At 31.9% G+C, this 17,119-nt stretch overlaps 4 protein-coding genes across 4 annotated transcripts; 3 read left to right on the top strand and 1 right to left on the bottom strand.

The window, feature by feature from the left end:
• Nucleotides 1-2,814: 2,814 nt before the first annotated feature.
• LOC115877634 (cuticle protein 19-like) lies at nucleotides 2,815-4,099 on the top strand. The gene is made up of 2 exons (XM_030893881.1): nucleotides 2,815-2,876; nucleotides 3,408-4,099. Exons 1-2 carry the CDS (start codon nucleotides 2,868-2,870, stop codon nucleotides 4,050-4,052), a joined length of 654 nt encoding a protein of 217 aa, XP_030749741.1. The 5' UTR covers nucleotides 2,815-2,867; the 3' UTR covers nucleotides 4,053-4,099.
• A 1,334-nt stretch (nucleotides 4,100-5,433) lies between these two features.
• Nucleotides 5,434-7,291, top strand: LOC115877626 (cuticle protein 19-like). The gene is made up of 2 exons (XM_030893875.1): nucleotides 5,434-5,495; nucleotides 6,584-7,291. Exons 1-2 carry the CDS (start codon nucleotides 5,487-5,489, stop codon nucleotides 7,226-7,228), a joined length of 654 nt encoding a protein of 217 aa, XP_030749735.1. The 5' UTR covers nucleotides 5,434-5,486; the 3' UTR covers nucleotides 7,229-7,291.
• A 2,755-nt stretch (nucleotides 7,292-10,046) lies between these two features.
• Nucleotides 10,047-11,375, bottom strand: LOC115877624 (cuticle protein 16.5-like). Its single transcript, XM_030893871.1, has 2 exons — nucleotides 11,345-11,375; nucleotides 10,047-10,706 (listed from the first exon to the last, which is right to left on the bottom strand). Exons 1-2 carry the CDS (start codon nucleotides 11,351-11,353, stop codon nucleotides 10,062-10,064), a joined length of 654 nt encoding a protein of 217 aa, XP_030749731.1. The 5' UTR covers nucleotides 11,354-11,375; the 3' UTR covers nucleotides 10,047-10,061.
• Nucleotides 11,376-11,398: 23 nt separating this feature from the next.
• On the top strand, nucleotides 11,399-15,602 carry LOC115877625 (cuticle protein 21-like). The gene is made up of 2 exons (XM_030893874.1): nucleotides 11,399-11,502; nucleotides 14,976-15,602. Exons 1-2 carry the CDS (start codon nucleotides 11,452-11,454, stop codon nucleotides 15,570-15,572), a joined length of 648 nt encoding a protein of 215 aa, XP_030749734.1. The 5' UTR covers nucleotides 11,399-11,451; the 3' UTR covers nucleotides 15,573-15,602.
• Nucleotides 15,603-17,119: the final 1,517 nt, after the last annotated feature.

Below are 17,119 nucleotides of genomic sequence, written 5' to 3'. Positions count from 1 at the left end.
TCTTAAACACGCATATTTTATTTTGTTGTTTTACATATTTTAAGATTTTTTATAAATTTATACAGGGTGTTTCATAAAATATGACCATTGAGTAATCACGAAGCTCATTTTTGGCAAACGGATTGGCTGTGGGGTGTAGAGGTTCGATAAGGAGGGGTTTCTCGAATCTCAAATTCCAAGAGGGTGAAAACGCCCCTCAAATATTACAATATATGTTATTTAAAAAACGGTTAGTCTTTCGGGAAAACGCTTGGACAAGCATAATTTGTTTGTTTTTTTTTACATATTTTGAAATTTTTTAAAAAATCATACAGGGTGTTCCAAAAAGTTGGGGGTACATTCTTAACCACGATTCTGCTTAAACTGCTTGACGTAAAAAGCTTATTTTTGGCAAACGGATTTTTCGAAAGTCAAAATCTAACGAGATGAAACTACTCCTCAAATATTACCAAGTTATATAATAATATCGCCATATTGTTTTTTCTCATGCTGACATAAATGTGAGAAAATTTTATCCAGTTTGTATGTTAATGGAAATTCTCGCTTTGCTTTATCATCAACATTACAAATGTTTAATTCAACGCGAACGAAGTCGCTGGTACACGCTAGTAAAGTACATATATCCTTCTTATCTTAAACATTTTTATTATTTTTTTTTAGAAAATATTTATATATATTTTGTGGAACTGACAGAAATGACTTCTGAATTAATATTTCGAAAAATGACAATTACAATATGGCCACCAAGTGATAATCACTGAAATGATTATCACTTATTAATCACTAATGTGATTAATAAGTGATAGAGTTGTATAATCGTGGTAATTTTACATAGCTTAGTAAAAATTTTCAATTTTCTGTGTAAATTTTCGCAAACTTCTTAACTAGTATTAATTAATTAATTAAAAATATGGAGTATGTTACGTAAAATTATGAAATAAATGACATATAAGGGTGGCTGCAACGACGCGACGTCCCGTAATCCTGCTGTTAAACCATAGCAGCTGTTTTTTTTATATAAAAACCAATTGTTTTGTTTTAACAGCAGGATTACGGGAGGTCGTTGCAGTCACAGCCACCCTTAATTGGTAATATTTTCCATAATTTTATGTAACATTTTGTGTAAAATTTCACATTTTAATGTATTATTTTACATAACTAGTTCTAATTTTACATTACTAATAAGTAAAAGTGTGTGGACAATTCCCAGATTATCCAGTTACAGAATAATCTGTAAACATTGCTGATGCCTATGAGTATTCCTAGAATAGGCAATACCATTACATAATATAATTATGTAAAATCACAGAATCTTGTGTAAAATCACATATTATTTATTATATCGTCGGTGAAATGTGATAAACTGCTAACTCCATTATTCCTAATTTTACAGAAATCTAAGAGCAAAAAAACAGTGGTCAAAGTCAGGTGGTAGCTCTGCCGTAAAAAATGTTAAGTTGCTACATTAATTTATTTATTTCCTGACATTGTCATCCGTTTTGACACTTTATTTTTGTATTACGAGTTTTTGGTTTAAAACGAAAAAGAGAAAATTAGAAAACTTAATTAATGAACTTTATTAACTACCAGCGTGTACCAGCGACTTCGTTCGCGTCGAATTAATCATTTGTAATGGTGATGATAAAGCAAAGCAAGAATTTCCATTAACATACAAACTGGATAACATTTTCTCACATTTATGTCAGCATGAGAAAAAACAATATAACGATATTATTATATAACTTTTTTTTTACGTCAAGCAGTTTAAGCAGAATCGTGGTTAAGAAATTACCCATCTTTTTGGAACACCCTGTATGATTTTTTTAAAAATTTCAAAATATGTAAAAAAACCAAATAAATTATGCTTGTCCAAGCGTTTTCCCGAAAGACTAACCGTTTTTTAAATAAAAAATATTGTAATATTTGAGGGGCGCTTTCATCCTCTCGGAATTTGAGATTCGAGAAACCCCTCCTTATCGAACCTCTACACCCCACAGTCAATCCGTTTGCCAGAAATCAGCTTTAAACGTCAAGCAGTTTAAGCAGAATCGTGATTACTCAATAGTCATATTTTATGAAAAAAATATGTAAAACAATAAAATAAAATATACGTGTTTAAGAGTTTTTCCGAAAAACTCTTTTTAAATAAAAAATATTTTAATATTTGAGGGATAGTTTCACCCCCTTAGAATTCGAGTTTCGAAAAATCCCTTCTTATCGAACCTCTACACCTTAAAGCCAATCTGTTTTCCAAAAATTAGCTTTTTACGTCAAGCGCTTTAAGCAGGATCGTGATTAATCAATGACCAGATTTTTCGAAACACCCTGTATACATTTTTAAAAAATCTTAAAATATGTAAAAAACAATATAAAATATACGTGTTTAAGCGTTTTTTCGGAAACTTTTGAGGGGTGGTTTTACCCCCTTGGAACTGGAATTTCGAAAAATCCCTTCTTATCGAACCTCTACACCTTAGAATCAACCTGTATGCCAAAATTGAGCTTCTTACGTTGAGTGGTTTGAGCAGGATCGTGATTAATCAGTATGTCAGTCATTTAAGGATTTTATAGATTAGTAATATTAGTATAGATAACGAGAGAAAATATATTATATACATTACATACATGCTTTCTCTGTATAAGATTAATGAAATTGAGTCACCTTGTATGAATGAAATGTGCGGTATGGTGATACAGCTTTAGGTAAAATGCATACTATTAAGAGATAGAGTTAAATTTGGGCGTTGGCCTTAGGTGAATGGAAACCATAGCTGGGAGTCAAAATTTTGCCTCGGATATAAAAGTGGACGCGATTTTTTTTTATTCACTGTTCAAGTCGATTTTGTATTAATCACATCAAATACACAATGTACAAAGTGAGTAACTTATTTTTAGTCTTAATTTTAATATTCTATTAGTTGCTAATTTTATTAATTGATACTACGTTATTTGATTTTTCAGTTTTTTCTTTAATATTTTATTTTTTCAAGTTAATTCCAGACAGATGCATATTATATACCAATAATTGTTAATTTATGTAGTTTAGTAATTTACTTAAAATTTATAATAAAGAAAAAAGCTTAGTTTACTACAATGTAAGATATTTTTTGCGTTTGTAAGTCAAACCTAATTTAATTAATCAGCTATTAACTTAGATATAATTTTAGCCGAAATTTAATAGCATATAATGTTATTTTTTACTGCAAAATATCCTTCCTTGCGTTTTGACTTAAGTCAGACATATTCTTTATTGCATGACAAATATATAAAATTAGATAAAGTTAAATAGAACAATGTGCTTGAAAGAAAGTGGTAACCAGTTCAGAAAGTTTTACAATGAAAAACAAATAAAATTTAAAAAGAATCTGTCCCTTAGTCTTATTTATAATATATATGATACTTTTCAGATCTTTGCTGTAGCTGCCGTTTTGGCCGTTGTCAGTGCCGCTGACCACCAAGCCACTTCATTCGTCAAATTCAACGACAACCACAACGCCGTCCACCACATCCAATCAGCTCCATCTTACAGCGCTCCCTCATACCACGCCCAAGCTGCCCCTGCCTATACTGCTCCAGCTGTAGCCAAAGTAGCCGTACCAGCCGTAGCTAAATATGCTGTACCTGTAGCTGCCAAATACGCCGCTCCAGCCGCACCAACTTACTACTCCTCTCCAACTTATCCAGCTTATTCTTCTGCTCCTTCTTACTCTTACTCCTCTGCTCCTGCTGTAGCCAAAGTACCTTTTCCTGTTATCGCTAAAGTAGCTGCTCCAGCTTACAAAGCCTACAAAGAAGAAGAATATGCACCAATCCCATACCAATACGCCTACGCCGTACAAGACCCACACACTGGTGACTACCACTCTCAAGAAGAGACTAGCGATGGACACCACGTGTCTGGACAATATTCTCTCCACGAAGCTGACGGTACTATCAGAATTGTGAAATACTCTGATGATGGACACGGTTTCAACGCTGTTGTAGAAAAACAAGGTGAACCTACTCCAGCTCCAGCCGCCTACAAGAAAATTGTAGCTGCTCCCCATTATTAAGTCAAACAAAATAATCTGTATATAGTTTAGGTGTTAACTTATTTATTTATTTATAATAAAGAGCACGATTCGATATTATTAGTGTATTATTGTACAGGTACCTTTAATTCTATACTAATTTTCATTTGGTTTTCAAAATAGTTTGAGATATTTATCAGAGGATTCGAAGTTTTCAATGCCCCCCCCCCAAATATAATAAAATAAGTTCTAATGTATAGTCTGCACAGGGTGCCCCATTTTGGTTGAAATCATATGGTATCTCCGTTATTAGTGAAGATATGCGGTTTATGCAAACCTATTGTACTTTTTTGTCAAACCGAAGATGCTGTAAACCAAATTTTCTTAGCCATCGTTGTTTCCGAGCTGTTATGGGTCACTCCCCGTATCTCCGTTATTGTGAAAGGTATCGAGAAGGTGAAAATTGTTTCTTATAAAACTTTATACGTAGAATACAGCGGGTAAGTCTGTTTTTCTACAAAAAAATATTTTTGGAGATATGAACTAAAGCTATATGTTTTCTCAAATAGAACACCCTGTATATTAATAAATCATATGATCCGGCGTCTCAAAATATAATATAAGCTTCTCAAAAATACAATATAACTTTCTGTATTTATTATCACTAATAGAGTGTACCCGCGACTTCGTTCGCGTCGAATTAATCATTTGTAATGATGATGATAAAGCAAAGCAAGAATTTCCATTAACATATAAACTGGATAACATTTTCTCACATTTATGTCAGCATGAGAAAAAACAAGTTGGTCGACACTCTGATCGGCAGTTTCATCTCGTTGGACTTCGACTTTCGAAAAATCCGTTTGCCAAAAATAAGCTTTTTACGTCAAGCAGTTTAAGCAGAATCGTGGTGCAGAATGATTTTTTTTAAAAAATTTCCAAATATGTAAAAAAACAAAATAAATTATGCGTGTCCAAGCGTTTTCCCGAAAGACTAACCGTTTTTTAAATAACAAATATAGTAATATTTGATGGGCGTTTTCACCCTCTTGAAATTTGAAATTCGAGAAACCCCTCCTTATCGAACCTCTACACCCCACAGTCAATCCGTTTGCCAAAAATCAGTTTTAAACGTCAAGCAGTTTAAGCAGAATCGTGATTAGGTACTCAATCGTCATATAACACCCTGTATAAATTTTTAAAAAATCTTAAAATATGTAAAACAACAAAATAAAATATACGTGTTTAAGAGTTTTTCCGAAAAACTCATCCTTGTATGAATGAAATGTGCGGTATGGTGATACAGCTTTAGGTAAAATGCATACTATTAAGAGATAGAGTTAAATTTGGGCGTTGGCCTTAGGTGAATGGAAACCATAGCTGGGAGTCAAAATTTTGCCTCGGATATAAAAGTGGACGCGATTTTTTTTTATTCACTGTTCAAGTCGATTTTGTATTAATCACATCAAATACACAATGTACAAAGTGAGTAACTTATTTTTTAGTCTTAGTTTTAATATAATATTAAGTGATTTTTTTTATCATAAAACCGTTGATTAAAGAAATAAGATACTTCTTTATCAGATATTTCAATTTTTTCGTTGATAATTTATTTTTTCAAGCTAAGTCCGGATAAATTAATATGTACCTAGTAATAATTGTTTACTAAAGGAATTATTTTATATTATTATTCAATTTATTTTTTAATAATTATGTAATTTAGAATTTGTAATAAATAAAAATATTTTTAAAATATAATAGGATAAATTAGAACGGGCTTGCTTATAATACACACGTAAAATATATTGAGACAAATTTTGCCTTTATAAACTAATCATAAGTTAATTAATCAACTTTTAATTTAGGTATGATTATTTTACCAGAACTTTAAAAACTTTTGATATAATTACATCCTTACATCCAAATGTTCGTCGTTGCGATTTTATTTAATCCAAACCCATTCCTAATTATTTGACAGCTAAAATCAGTACAAAAGTTTAAATAGAACAATGAGTTTGAAAGAAACTGCTAACCAGTTCAGAAAGTTTTACAATCTTTATATCAATTTACAAATATTCTATTAGTTGCTAATTTTATTAATTGATACCACGTTATTTGATTTTTCAGTTTTTTCTTTAATATTTTATTTTTTCAAGTTAATTCCAGACAGATGCATATTAAATACCAATAATTGTTAATTTATGTAGTTTAGTAATTTACTTAAAATTTATAATAAAGAAAAAAGCTTAGTTTACTAAAATGTAAGATATTTTTTGCGTTTGTAAGTCAAACCTAATTTCATTAATCAGCTATTAACTTAGATATAATTTTAGCCGAAATTTAATAGCATATAATGTTATTTTTTACTGCAAAATATCCTTCCTTGCGTTTTGACTTAAGTCAGACATATTCTTTATTGCATGACAAATATTTAAAATTAGATAAAGTTAAATAGAACAATGTGCTTGAAAGAAAATGGTAACCAGTTCAGAAAGTTTTACAGTGAAAAACAAATAAAATTTAAAAAGAATCTGTCCCTTAGTTTTATTTATAATATACATGATACTTTTCAGATCTTTGCTGTAGCTGCCGTTTTGGCCGTTGTCAGTGCCGCTGACCACCAAGCCACTTCATTCGTCAAATTCAACGACAACCACAACGCCGTCCACCACATACAATCAGCTCCATCTTACAGCGCTCCCTCATACCACGCCCCAGCTGCCCCTGCCTATACAGCTCCAGCTGTAGCCAAAGTAGCCGTACCAGCCGTAGCTAAATATGCTGTACCTGTAGCTGCCAAATACGCCGCTCCAGCCGCACCAGCTTACTACTCCGCTCCAGCTTATCCAGCCTATTCCTCTGCTCCTTCTTACTCTTACTCCTCTGCTCCTGCTGTAGCCAAAGTACCTTTTCCTGTTATCGCTAAAGTAGCTGCTCCAGCTTACAAAGCCTACAAAGAAGAAGAATATGCACCAATCCCATACCAATACGCCTATGCCGTACAAGACCCACACACTGGTGACTACCACTCTCAAGAAGAGACTAGCGATGGACACCACGTGTCTGGACAATATTCTCTCCACGAAGCTGACGGTACTATCAGAATTGTGAAATACTCTGATGATGGACACGGTTTCAACGCTGTTGTAGAAAAACAAGGTGAACCTACTCCAGCTCCAGCCGCCTACAAGAAAATTGTAGCTGCTCCCCATTATTAAGTCAAACAAAATAATCTGTATATAGTTTAGGTGTTAACTTATTTATTTATTTATAATAAAGAGCATGATTCGATATTATTAGTGTATTATTGTACAGGTACCTTAAGTTCTATACTAATTTTCATTTGGTTTTCAAAATAGTTTGAGATATTTATCAGAGGATTCGAAGTTTTCAGTGCCCCCCCCCCCCCAAATATAATAAAATAAGTTCTAATGTATAGTCTGCACAGGGTGCACCATTTTGGTTGAAATCATATGGTATCTCCGTTATTAGTGAAGATATGCGGTTTATGCAAACCTATCGTACTTTTTTGTCAAACGGAAGATGCTGTAAACCAAATTTTCTTAGCCATCTTTGTTTCCGAGCTGTTATGGGTCACTCCCCGTATCTCTGTTATTGTAAAGGTATCGAGAAGGTGAAAATTGTTTCTTATAAAACTTTATACGTAGAATACAGCGGGTGAGTCTGTTTTTCTACAAAAAAATATTTTTGGAGATATGAACTAAAGCTATATGTTTTCTCAAATAGAACACCCTGTATATTTATAAATCATATGATCCGGCGTCTCAAAATATAATATAAGCTTCTCAAAAATACAATATCACTTTCTGTATTTATTATCACTAATAGCGTGTACCCGCGACTTCGTTCGCGTCGAATTAATCATTTGTAATGATGATGATAAAGCAAAGCAACAATTTCCATTAACATATAAACTGGATAAAATTTTCTCACATTTATGTCAGCATGAGAAAAAACAAGTTGGTCGACACTCTGATCGGCAGTTTCATCTCGTTGGACTTCGACTTTCGAAAAATCCGTTTGCCAAAAATAAGCTTTTTACGTCAAGCAGTTTAAGCAGAATCGTGGTGCAGAATGATTTTTTAAAACATTTCCAAATATGTAAAAAAACAAAATAAATTATGCGTGTCCAAGCGTTTTCCCGAAAGACTAACCGTTTTTTAAATAACAAATATTGTAATATTTGATGGGCGTTTTCACCCTCTTGAAATTTGAAATTCGAGAAACCCCTCCTTATCGAACCTCTACACTCCACAGTCAATCCGTTTGCCAAAAATCAGTTTTAAACGTCAAGCAGTTTAAGCAGAATCGTGATTAGGTACTCAATCGTCATATAACACCCTGTATAAATTTTTAAAAAATCTTAAAATATGTAAAACAACAAAACAAAATATACGTGTTTAAGAGTTTTTCCGAAAAACTCATCGGTTTTTAAATCAAAAATATTTTAATATTTGAGGGATAGTTTCACCCCCTTAGAATTCTAGTTTCGAAAAATCCCTTCTTATCAAACCTCTACACCCTAAAGTCAATCTGTTTTCCAAAAATCAGCTTTTTACGTAAAGCGCTTTAAGCAGGATCGTGATTAATCAATGACCAGATTTTTCGAAACACCCTGTATACATTTTTAAAAAATTTTAAAATATGTAAAAAAACAAAATAAAATATACGTGTTTAAGCGTTTTTTCGGAAACTTGACCGTTTTTTAAATAAAAAATATTGTAATATTTGAGGGGTCACCCTCTTGGAACTGGAATTTCAAACAATCCCTTCTTATCGAACTTCTACACCCTAGAATCAACCTGTATGCCAAAATTGAGCTTCTTACGTTGAGTGGTTTGAGCAGGATTGTGATTAATCAGTATGTCAGTCTTTTAAGGATTTTATATATTAGTATAGATTAATATAGATTTAATGCAACATTTAAAAGATCATTTTTATTAGTAGGTCGTTATGGATAATAAAAGAAACCAAAGAATTATAAAATATCTATCTGTCTCTTGTTTTTTTTTCTAGGAAGCATTATTAAATCCTCTATATATGAGGGAAACTTAACAGCCTACTGCAACTTGTAAATATTGGAAGCTATGCTGCAATTCTCGGATTTCGTACAATATCAGAAATTTTAGAAGATATTCCTTTAGCTAATTTACGTGAAATATACTTTCAGCAATATGGGGCTCACAACTCTAAATAAAATTTTAATATTTGTATGAATATTATTTTCGTTAAATACCATTTTGATTTATATTGTCATCTTATCATGGGCTACTAATAAATAATAATAAAAAATTACCTTTTAATGAAAACTTTTAAATTTTGGACTAAATCGTGAAAATATATACTTATATATTTTAGAGAGAGACTTATTTAAGATCATAGTAAGCTGAATCATATAGTATATAAATATACAGGGTGTTCCATTTGAGAAAACTAATAGTTAATATCTCCAAAAATAAATTTTTTAAATATTTTTTTAGAGATTTGGATTATTATTTTCATTTTTTGTAGAAAAACAGACTTCCCCACTGTATTCTACGTAAAAAGTTCTTTAAGAAACCATTTTCACCTTCTCGATACGATACTCTGTATATATACACTCTGATCGATCTCGACAATACCAAGATACGGGGATGTCCCAAATTGCAAAATTTTTAAAGAGACCCTGTAGCTCAGAAACAAAGAAGCATATGAACATTTGGTTTAAAGCATCTTCCGTTTGACCAAAAAGTACGATAGGTTTGTGCAAACTGCATGCTCCTATCTTCACTAATAACGGAGATACCATATATAATTTCTACCAAATGGGAAACCCTGTACAGACTATACATTATAGAACTTATTTTATTATATTTGGGGTGGAATTGAAAACTTGGAATCCTCTGATAAATATGTGAAACTATTTTGAAAACCAGATGAAAATAAATAAAAATCAAAAGTACAATCATACACTAAGAATATCGAATTATGCTCTTTATTAATAAATAAATAATTTAACACCTAAACTATATACAGATCATTTTGTTTGGCTTAATAATGAGGAGCAGCTACAATTTTCTTGTACGCGGCTGGAGCTGGAGTAGGTTCACCCTGTTTTTCTACGACAGCATTGAAACCGTGTCCATCATCAGAGTATTTCACAATTCTGATGGTACCGTCAGCTTCGTGGAGAGAGTATTGTCCAGACACGTGGTGTCCATCGCTAGTCTCTTCTTGAGAGTGGTAGTCACCAGTGTGTGGGTCTTGTACGGCGTAGGCGTATTGGTATGGGATTGGTGCATATTCTTCTTCTTTGTAGGCTTTGTAAGCTGGAGCAGCTACTTTAGCGATAGCAGGGAGAGCTACTTTGGCTACAGCGGGAGCAGAGGAGTAAGAGTAGGAAGGAGCAGAAGAATAGGCTGGATAAGCTGGAGCGGAGTAGTAAGCTGGTGCAGCTGGAGCGGCGTATTTGGCAGCTACAGGTACAGCATATTTGGCTACGGCTGGTACGGCTTCTTTGGCTACGGCTGGAGCAGCATAGGCAGGGGCAGCTGGGGCGTGGTATGAGGGAGCACTGTAAGCTGGAGCTGATTGGATGTGGTGGACGGCGTTGTGGTTGTCGTTGAATTTGACGAATGAAGTGGCTTGGTGGTCAGCGGCACTGACAACAGCCAAGAGAGCAGCTACAGCAAAGATCTGAAAAGTATCATGTATATTATAAATAAAACTAAGAGACTGATTCTTTTTAACTTTTATCTGTTTTTGATTGTAAAACTTTCTGAACTGGTCAGCACTTTCTTTCAAACTCATTGTTCTATTTAAACTTTTGTACTGATATTAGCTGTCAAATAATTAGGAATGGGTTTGGATTAAATAAAATCGCAACGACGAACATTTGGATGTAAGGATGTATTTATATCAAAAGCTTTTAAAGTTCTGGTAAAATAATCATACCTAAATTAAAAGTTGATTAATTAACTTATGATTAGTTTATAAAGGCAAAATTTGTCTCAATATATTTTACGTGTGTATTATAAGCAAGCCCGTTCTAATTTATCCTATTATATTTTAAAAATATTTTTATTTACTACAAATTCTAAATTACATAATTATTAAAAAATAAATTGAATAATAATATAAAATAATTCATTTAGTAAACAATTATTACTAGGTACATATTAATTTATCTGGACTTACCTTGAAAAAATAAATTATCAACGAAAAAATTGAAATATCTGATAAAGAAGTATCTTATTTGTTTAATCAACGGTTTTATGATAAAAAAAATCACTTAATATTATATTAAAACTAAGACTAAAAAATAAGTTACTCACTTTGTACATTGTGTATTTGATGTGAATGATACAAAATCGACTTGAACAGTGATTAAAAAAAAATCGCGACCACTTTTATATTCGAGCCAAAATTTTGACTCCCGGCTATGGTTTCCATTCACCTAAGGCCAACGCCCAAATTTTACTCTATCTTAATGGTATGCATTTTACCTAAAGCTGTATCACCATATCGCACATTTCATTCATACATGCCTACTTTATTAATTCTTATACAATGTCCCCCAATTATCTTTACAAGAGAAAAAATACTTTTTTATTATTGACATTTTAAGAAAAATGTATTTTTCATAAAAAAATTTGCTTGTTCTAAAATGGTTAATCCCGTTTATACTTTTTCCATACAGTTTTAGAGAAAATAAAAAAAAAACATAAAAATATGGTGGTCCTAAAAAGTTAAAAGTCCTATGGTTTCCAAAAGTCCTAAAAATCAAAAGACATTTTTATGGTAATATTATTTCGATTTCATTTTTTGATAGATGGTTATTATCAAATAATTACATTTATGGTTATTATCGTTATTATTACACTATATCGCTAGTCAGGAATAGAAATTGAAGCCAAAATGCTTACTAGCAATATATTCTCATAATATATTGCTAGGTTATGATTAATTTTGATTAACGTTATATTCTTTGCTGTTATTAAAGTACCACAATCACCCTTTTCGTAGCATTGAACTAAATAAATGGTGTGCTTCTAAGTTACATTTTAAAACAGCAAAAAATATTATGTTAATTAAAATTCTATGAATAACAATCGATTAAAGATTGGAAACGAAATTATATTACCATAGAAACGCGTTTTGATTTTTATGAAAAGGCATATTTTTTTGCAAAAACAAATTTGAAATTTTTTGAAATGTTGGAATTTTTTTTAGTTTTTAGTTAAAAAACATTATTTCTGGATAATATGGCAACATAGGCAGTATATTAAATTAAAAAGGAAGAACACCCGGAAAGGATTCAGTGGTTCTCAAAATTTAACAAAAGAATTATTGTTAGCATATCACAGCCATCTAGATTTTATCAAATAATAAAGATCTACTGCTACTAAATCACAAAAATTAACGTATCTAGGAAAATCTTTGTTTGACAGGTAGGTAACCTTAACAGTATGAAGAAACATGAATTTCTCATTGAATATCGGAATAATATACTGGGTGTTCCATTTAAAATATAAGAGTAACTTGTGTAAGAGTAAGTGCTTCTAAAAGTGACCTATGTTCAATATTAATTTTACCTCATACTGTATTACTTTTAGAGCCATCTTTTAATTTGATTTAAAGTACAATGGTTATTTTAAATACAGGGTGGAGCCTCTCATACCCCGCGGAGGCTCCAAGGAGAACGACAGTTTGTTTTGAAATGAAATTTTGTGAGCATATGTAGGTTAATTCAGAGCACATTTTAAAAATATAGAGAGTTCTACATGGTGTTTCCAAAAAAAGTTACATATCAAAGTTGTGATTTTTGTAATGGAACATCCTATATATTAATTGACTTTCAGACTGTGGGAGAAAAATAAAGGTGAGTTTTATAAGAGAAGTATATGACTAAAATGTAAAGTTTTTGACATATTTAACATTTTCTAGAAACCAAGAATAATTTTTAAATTACAATAAAAGCTACCTAAAATGGAATTTATCCGGTATAGCCTAATACGTAGTTAAATTAACTATTGTACTTTAAATCAAATTAAAACTTGATCCAAAAAGTTATACAGGGTGAGACAAAATTAATATTGAACATTGGTCACCTTTAAAAGCAACTTCCTCTTTTATTTTAAGAGGAACACCCAGTATATTATTCCGATATTCAATGGAGAATTCATATCTCTTCAAAATACTATTAACGTTGCCTACCCCTCAAACAAAGATTTTCCTAGATATTTCAAATCATGTAAGTGAATTACATGATTTGATCTGAGTAGATCTTTATTATTTGATAAAATCTAGGTGGCTGTGATATGTCTGACGTTACTTTAACATAGCTGTCTAATTAGTCCAACTTTAACAACTAGTTATCATTTTGTGTCAGTTAAAACACAATAAAATTTCTCAGAAATTTGCCGAAAATGCAAACTTATCCTATATCAGAGAGAATTGATATGATTCTATTAGTTGGTGAATGCAGTGTGCATTTACCAATTAATAGAATGATTAAATGCTCCTGATTTTATGTAGTCTGGATTTTTTTATGGGAATATGTTAAAGACAGTGTTTACAAAACTCGACCAAATATTCTCGACAACATGAAAGAAATTATTGTAGCTGCTTTTCGAGGTAGAACTCCACATATGCTTTTTAAAATGAAAATATCCTTTTGAAAAGAAAATCATTTTATGCAGTTAACAGGAAAAGAAGCATTTTGAGCATTTGATTTCATCTAGCTAATTTTTGTTCTGTAAAATTATAGGTTTATATCTAGTTTTAATTCTGTAATAATTAAAATATGTTTTAAACGTGTATTTTTTTATTACCGTTGAGTATCTTACTACTGTCTTTAATTTTTGTTAAATTAACAAAAGGTATATCACACACCCACCTAGATTTTTTCAAATAATTAAGATCTAATGACGCAAAATCATAAAAATTAAAATATCTTGAAAAGTCTTTGTCTGAGGAGTAGGCAACCTTAATAATATTTTGAAGATATATAAATTTCCCATTGAACACCGAAAAAATATACTGGGTGTTCCATTTAAAATAAAGGAGTAACTTGCTTTTAAAAGTGACTAATGTTCCATATTAATTTTGTCTCACACCCTGTATAACTTTTCGGGTCAAATTTCAATTTGGTTTAACATACAATGGTTACTGTTATTAAATATCAGGCTATACAAGGTCAACTAAAATTTAGGTAGTTGTTATCGAAATTTAAAATTTAATCTTCATTTTCACAAAATGAGAAATATGTCAAAATCCTTAGATTTTAGGTATATGCTTCTTTAATAAACCTCACCTTCCTAGAATCCAAAATTCAATTAATATATAGGGTGCTCCATTAGAAAAAATACAACTTTGATGTGTAACTTTTTTTGGAGCACTTTTTTTAAAAAGTGCTCTGAATTAACTTACATATGCTGCCAAAAGTTAGTTTCGATATAAACTACCGTTCTCCTTGAAGTTTCCGCGGCGTATGAGAGGCGCCATCGCCACCCTGTATGTAGGTACTAAAGTCATTAATAAATTTTTTTCCCCAAAATTATACGATAAGTCGATTATAGATAGCCGGCGTCGATTCTTAGTTGGCCACCGGGTACTAAAGACATGAATGCGACCTTGCCACTTGTCTAAAACTCTCTAATAAATTAATCTGGAGCACATATTATGTTATAGCTTGAAGTCAAATAAAAGAATTTGAACTTGACCCACGACCTAGAAAATTTGTCCACCCCTAAATGTTCTTTCTAAATTTTAAAATATATAAGTGTGCGATTTTGATTTCATCGTCACTCCTTGTAGTCGTTTCAGTTATAAAAATATCAATACAACTATGTACAAAGTAAGTATACTCGATATTGATTTAAATAGAAGGTGATTATGAATATAAAACCACAGTTGAAATGAATAGATTTTGAATAATTTGTAATTATAACATTTTTGTTTCAGTTTTTCGCTGTCGCTACCCTCCTGGCTACTGTCAGTGCCATACCAGCCGACTACCAAGCCACTTCTTACGTCACATTCAATGATAATCAGAATTCGATCAGTCACAGCCAATCTGGTGCGTCTCCAGTATATCCCGCCCTTACTAAAGTAACTGTACCAGTAGTAGCTAAAGTAGCTGCTCCAGCTGCGCCTGTAGTCACCAAATACTCCGCACCTGCTGCTCCAGTTTACTTGACCGCTCCAGCTTATTCCGTTTCTCCATCTGTCAACAAAGTAGCTCTTCCTGTAGTTGCTCCAGTAGCTAAATATGTTGCTGCTCCAGCTTATCATGAAGAACAATATGAGGTAATCCCATACAAATACGCCTACGCTGTACAAGATGCCCACACTGGTGACTACCACTCCCAAGAAGAAGTTAGTGATGGACACCATGTTTCTGGACAGTACTCGCTCCACGAAGCTGACGGTACCATCAGGATCGTAAAATACTCTGATGACGGACACGGTTTCAATGCTGTAGTAGAAAAACAAGGAGAACCAACTTCTACACCAGCTGTTTACAAGAAAGTTGTTGCTGTAGCTGCTCCTCACTACTGAAAGAAGACTTAATGATGTGTTTGTAGTTTTTGTAACTTATTTATTTATTTGCAATAAATTAAAAAAATCAATATATCAATGTTTTTGTAATAGAATTATTTAGAATAATTTATTATAATTCTTTTATCGAAGCGATTCACTGAATTTTTGACCCTTCTGTAGCTTCGTTGCGGATAAAGCAAGAATCTAAATAATATTTAGTGACCAAGAGAACACACTATAACTGGCTATATGGTCAATATACAGGGTGGTCCGAACTGTATTCCGGAAACTTTGGCAGCATATTGTGCAGATAAAAATAAGTAAAAAAGTTCGTATAAAATGTATGTTTTAAATTGCTTAGTTTCGGAAATACAGGGTATAATTTTCATTTTTATTTGGATTTTTTCCCAATAATTTCTGAAGTAACGTCAATATTTGGATGAACATGATAAATTTGATTTTGATGTCAATCTGACTCCTATTTGTAGGGGGCGCCACCTACATATATGTTTTAATCGTTTTGAAGAGTACCTAATAACTTTTCATCCGTACCTGTATAAAACTATTGAGGGTAGCACCGGTTGGTAAAAATCGCTACGAGCAACCGTTGTCAAGATATTTAGAATGAAAATAATCAACACATGTCATTATTGACAAAAAATAAACACGTTGAGTAGATAGTTATTTGACTGAAATTATAAATTTGGCAACTTTTTATTTTTTTAAATTAATCATAAATTTTTCTTCGAAAAAATGATGATAAAACAGCTTCTGTTGAACTTTTGGTACAAAATCATTTCAAATTTATGATTTCAGTCTAATAACTATTTAGTCAACATGTTTAAGTTGTGTCAACGATGACAGATATTGATAATTTCGATTCCAAATATCTCGAGAACTATTCCTCGTAGCGATTTTTACCAAGAGACTTTTTTTACGTAGAAAATGTCGTAAATGTATATTTTTTTCCTTAGTAGTTTTATACAGGTACGAACGAAAAGTTGTTAGTTTTTAAACCAGTTAAAAAATATGTAGTTGGCGCCCTCTACAAGTGGGAGTTATATTGACATCAAAATCAAATTTCTCATGTCAAAAAACTCCCAGACACCAATTTTCATCCAAATATTGACGTTACTTCAGAAATTATTTTGAAAAAATCGAAATAAAAGTGAAAATTTTACACCCTGCATATTTGAAACTAAGCATTTTCGGACATACATTTATATACCAACTTTTTTATATATCTTTATCTGCAGAATATGCCGCCGAAGTTTTCGGAATACAGTTCGGACCACCCTGTATATAACAAGTATACCTTACAGTTTTTGAATTAATGTTAGTTAAAGTTCTTTATTTTCGACTCTGACTCACTCACCGATTATCAAAATTCTAAAAGGTATTTATTTCTAGAAGTCTTACAAACCTCACAGTATGAGGTCATACCATACAAATATGGTTATGCTGTACATGACCCCCATGTTAGAGATTACCACCTCCAGGAAGAATTTAGTGATGGACATCACGTTTCTGGACAATACTGATAAAGTACTCCGATGATAGAGACG

The sequence above is a fragment of the Sitophilus oryzae genome, unplaced genomic scaffold (genome assembly GCF_002938485.1).
Source record: "Sitophilus oryzae breed Bouriz unplaced genomic scaffold, Soryzae_2.0 scaffold_1494_pilon_pilon, whole genome shotgun sequence".
Lineage (NCBI taxonomy): Eukaryota > Metazoa > Arthropoda > Insecta > Coleoptera > Curculionidae > Sitophilus > Sitophilus oryzae.
This window is presented reverse-complemented; position numbering and strand designations above follow the sequence as displayed.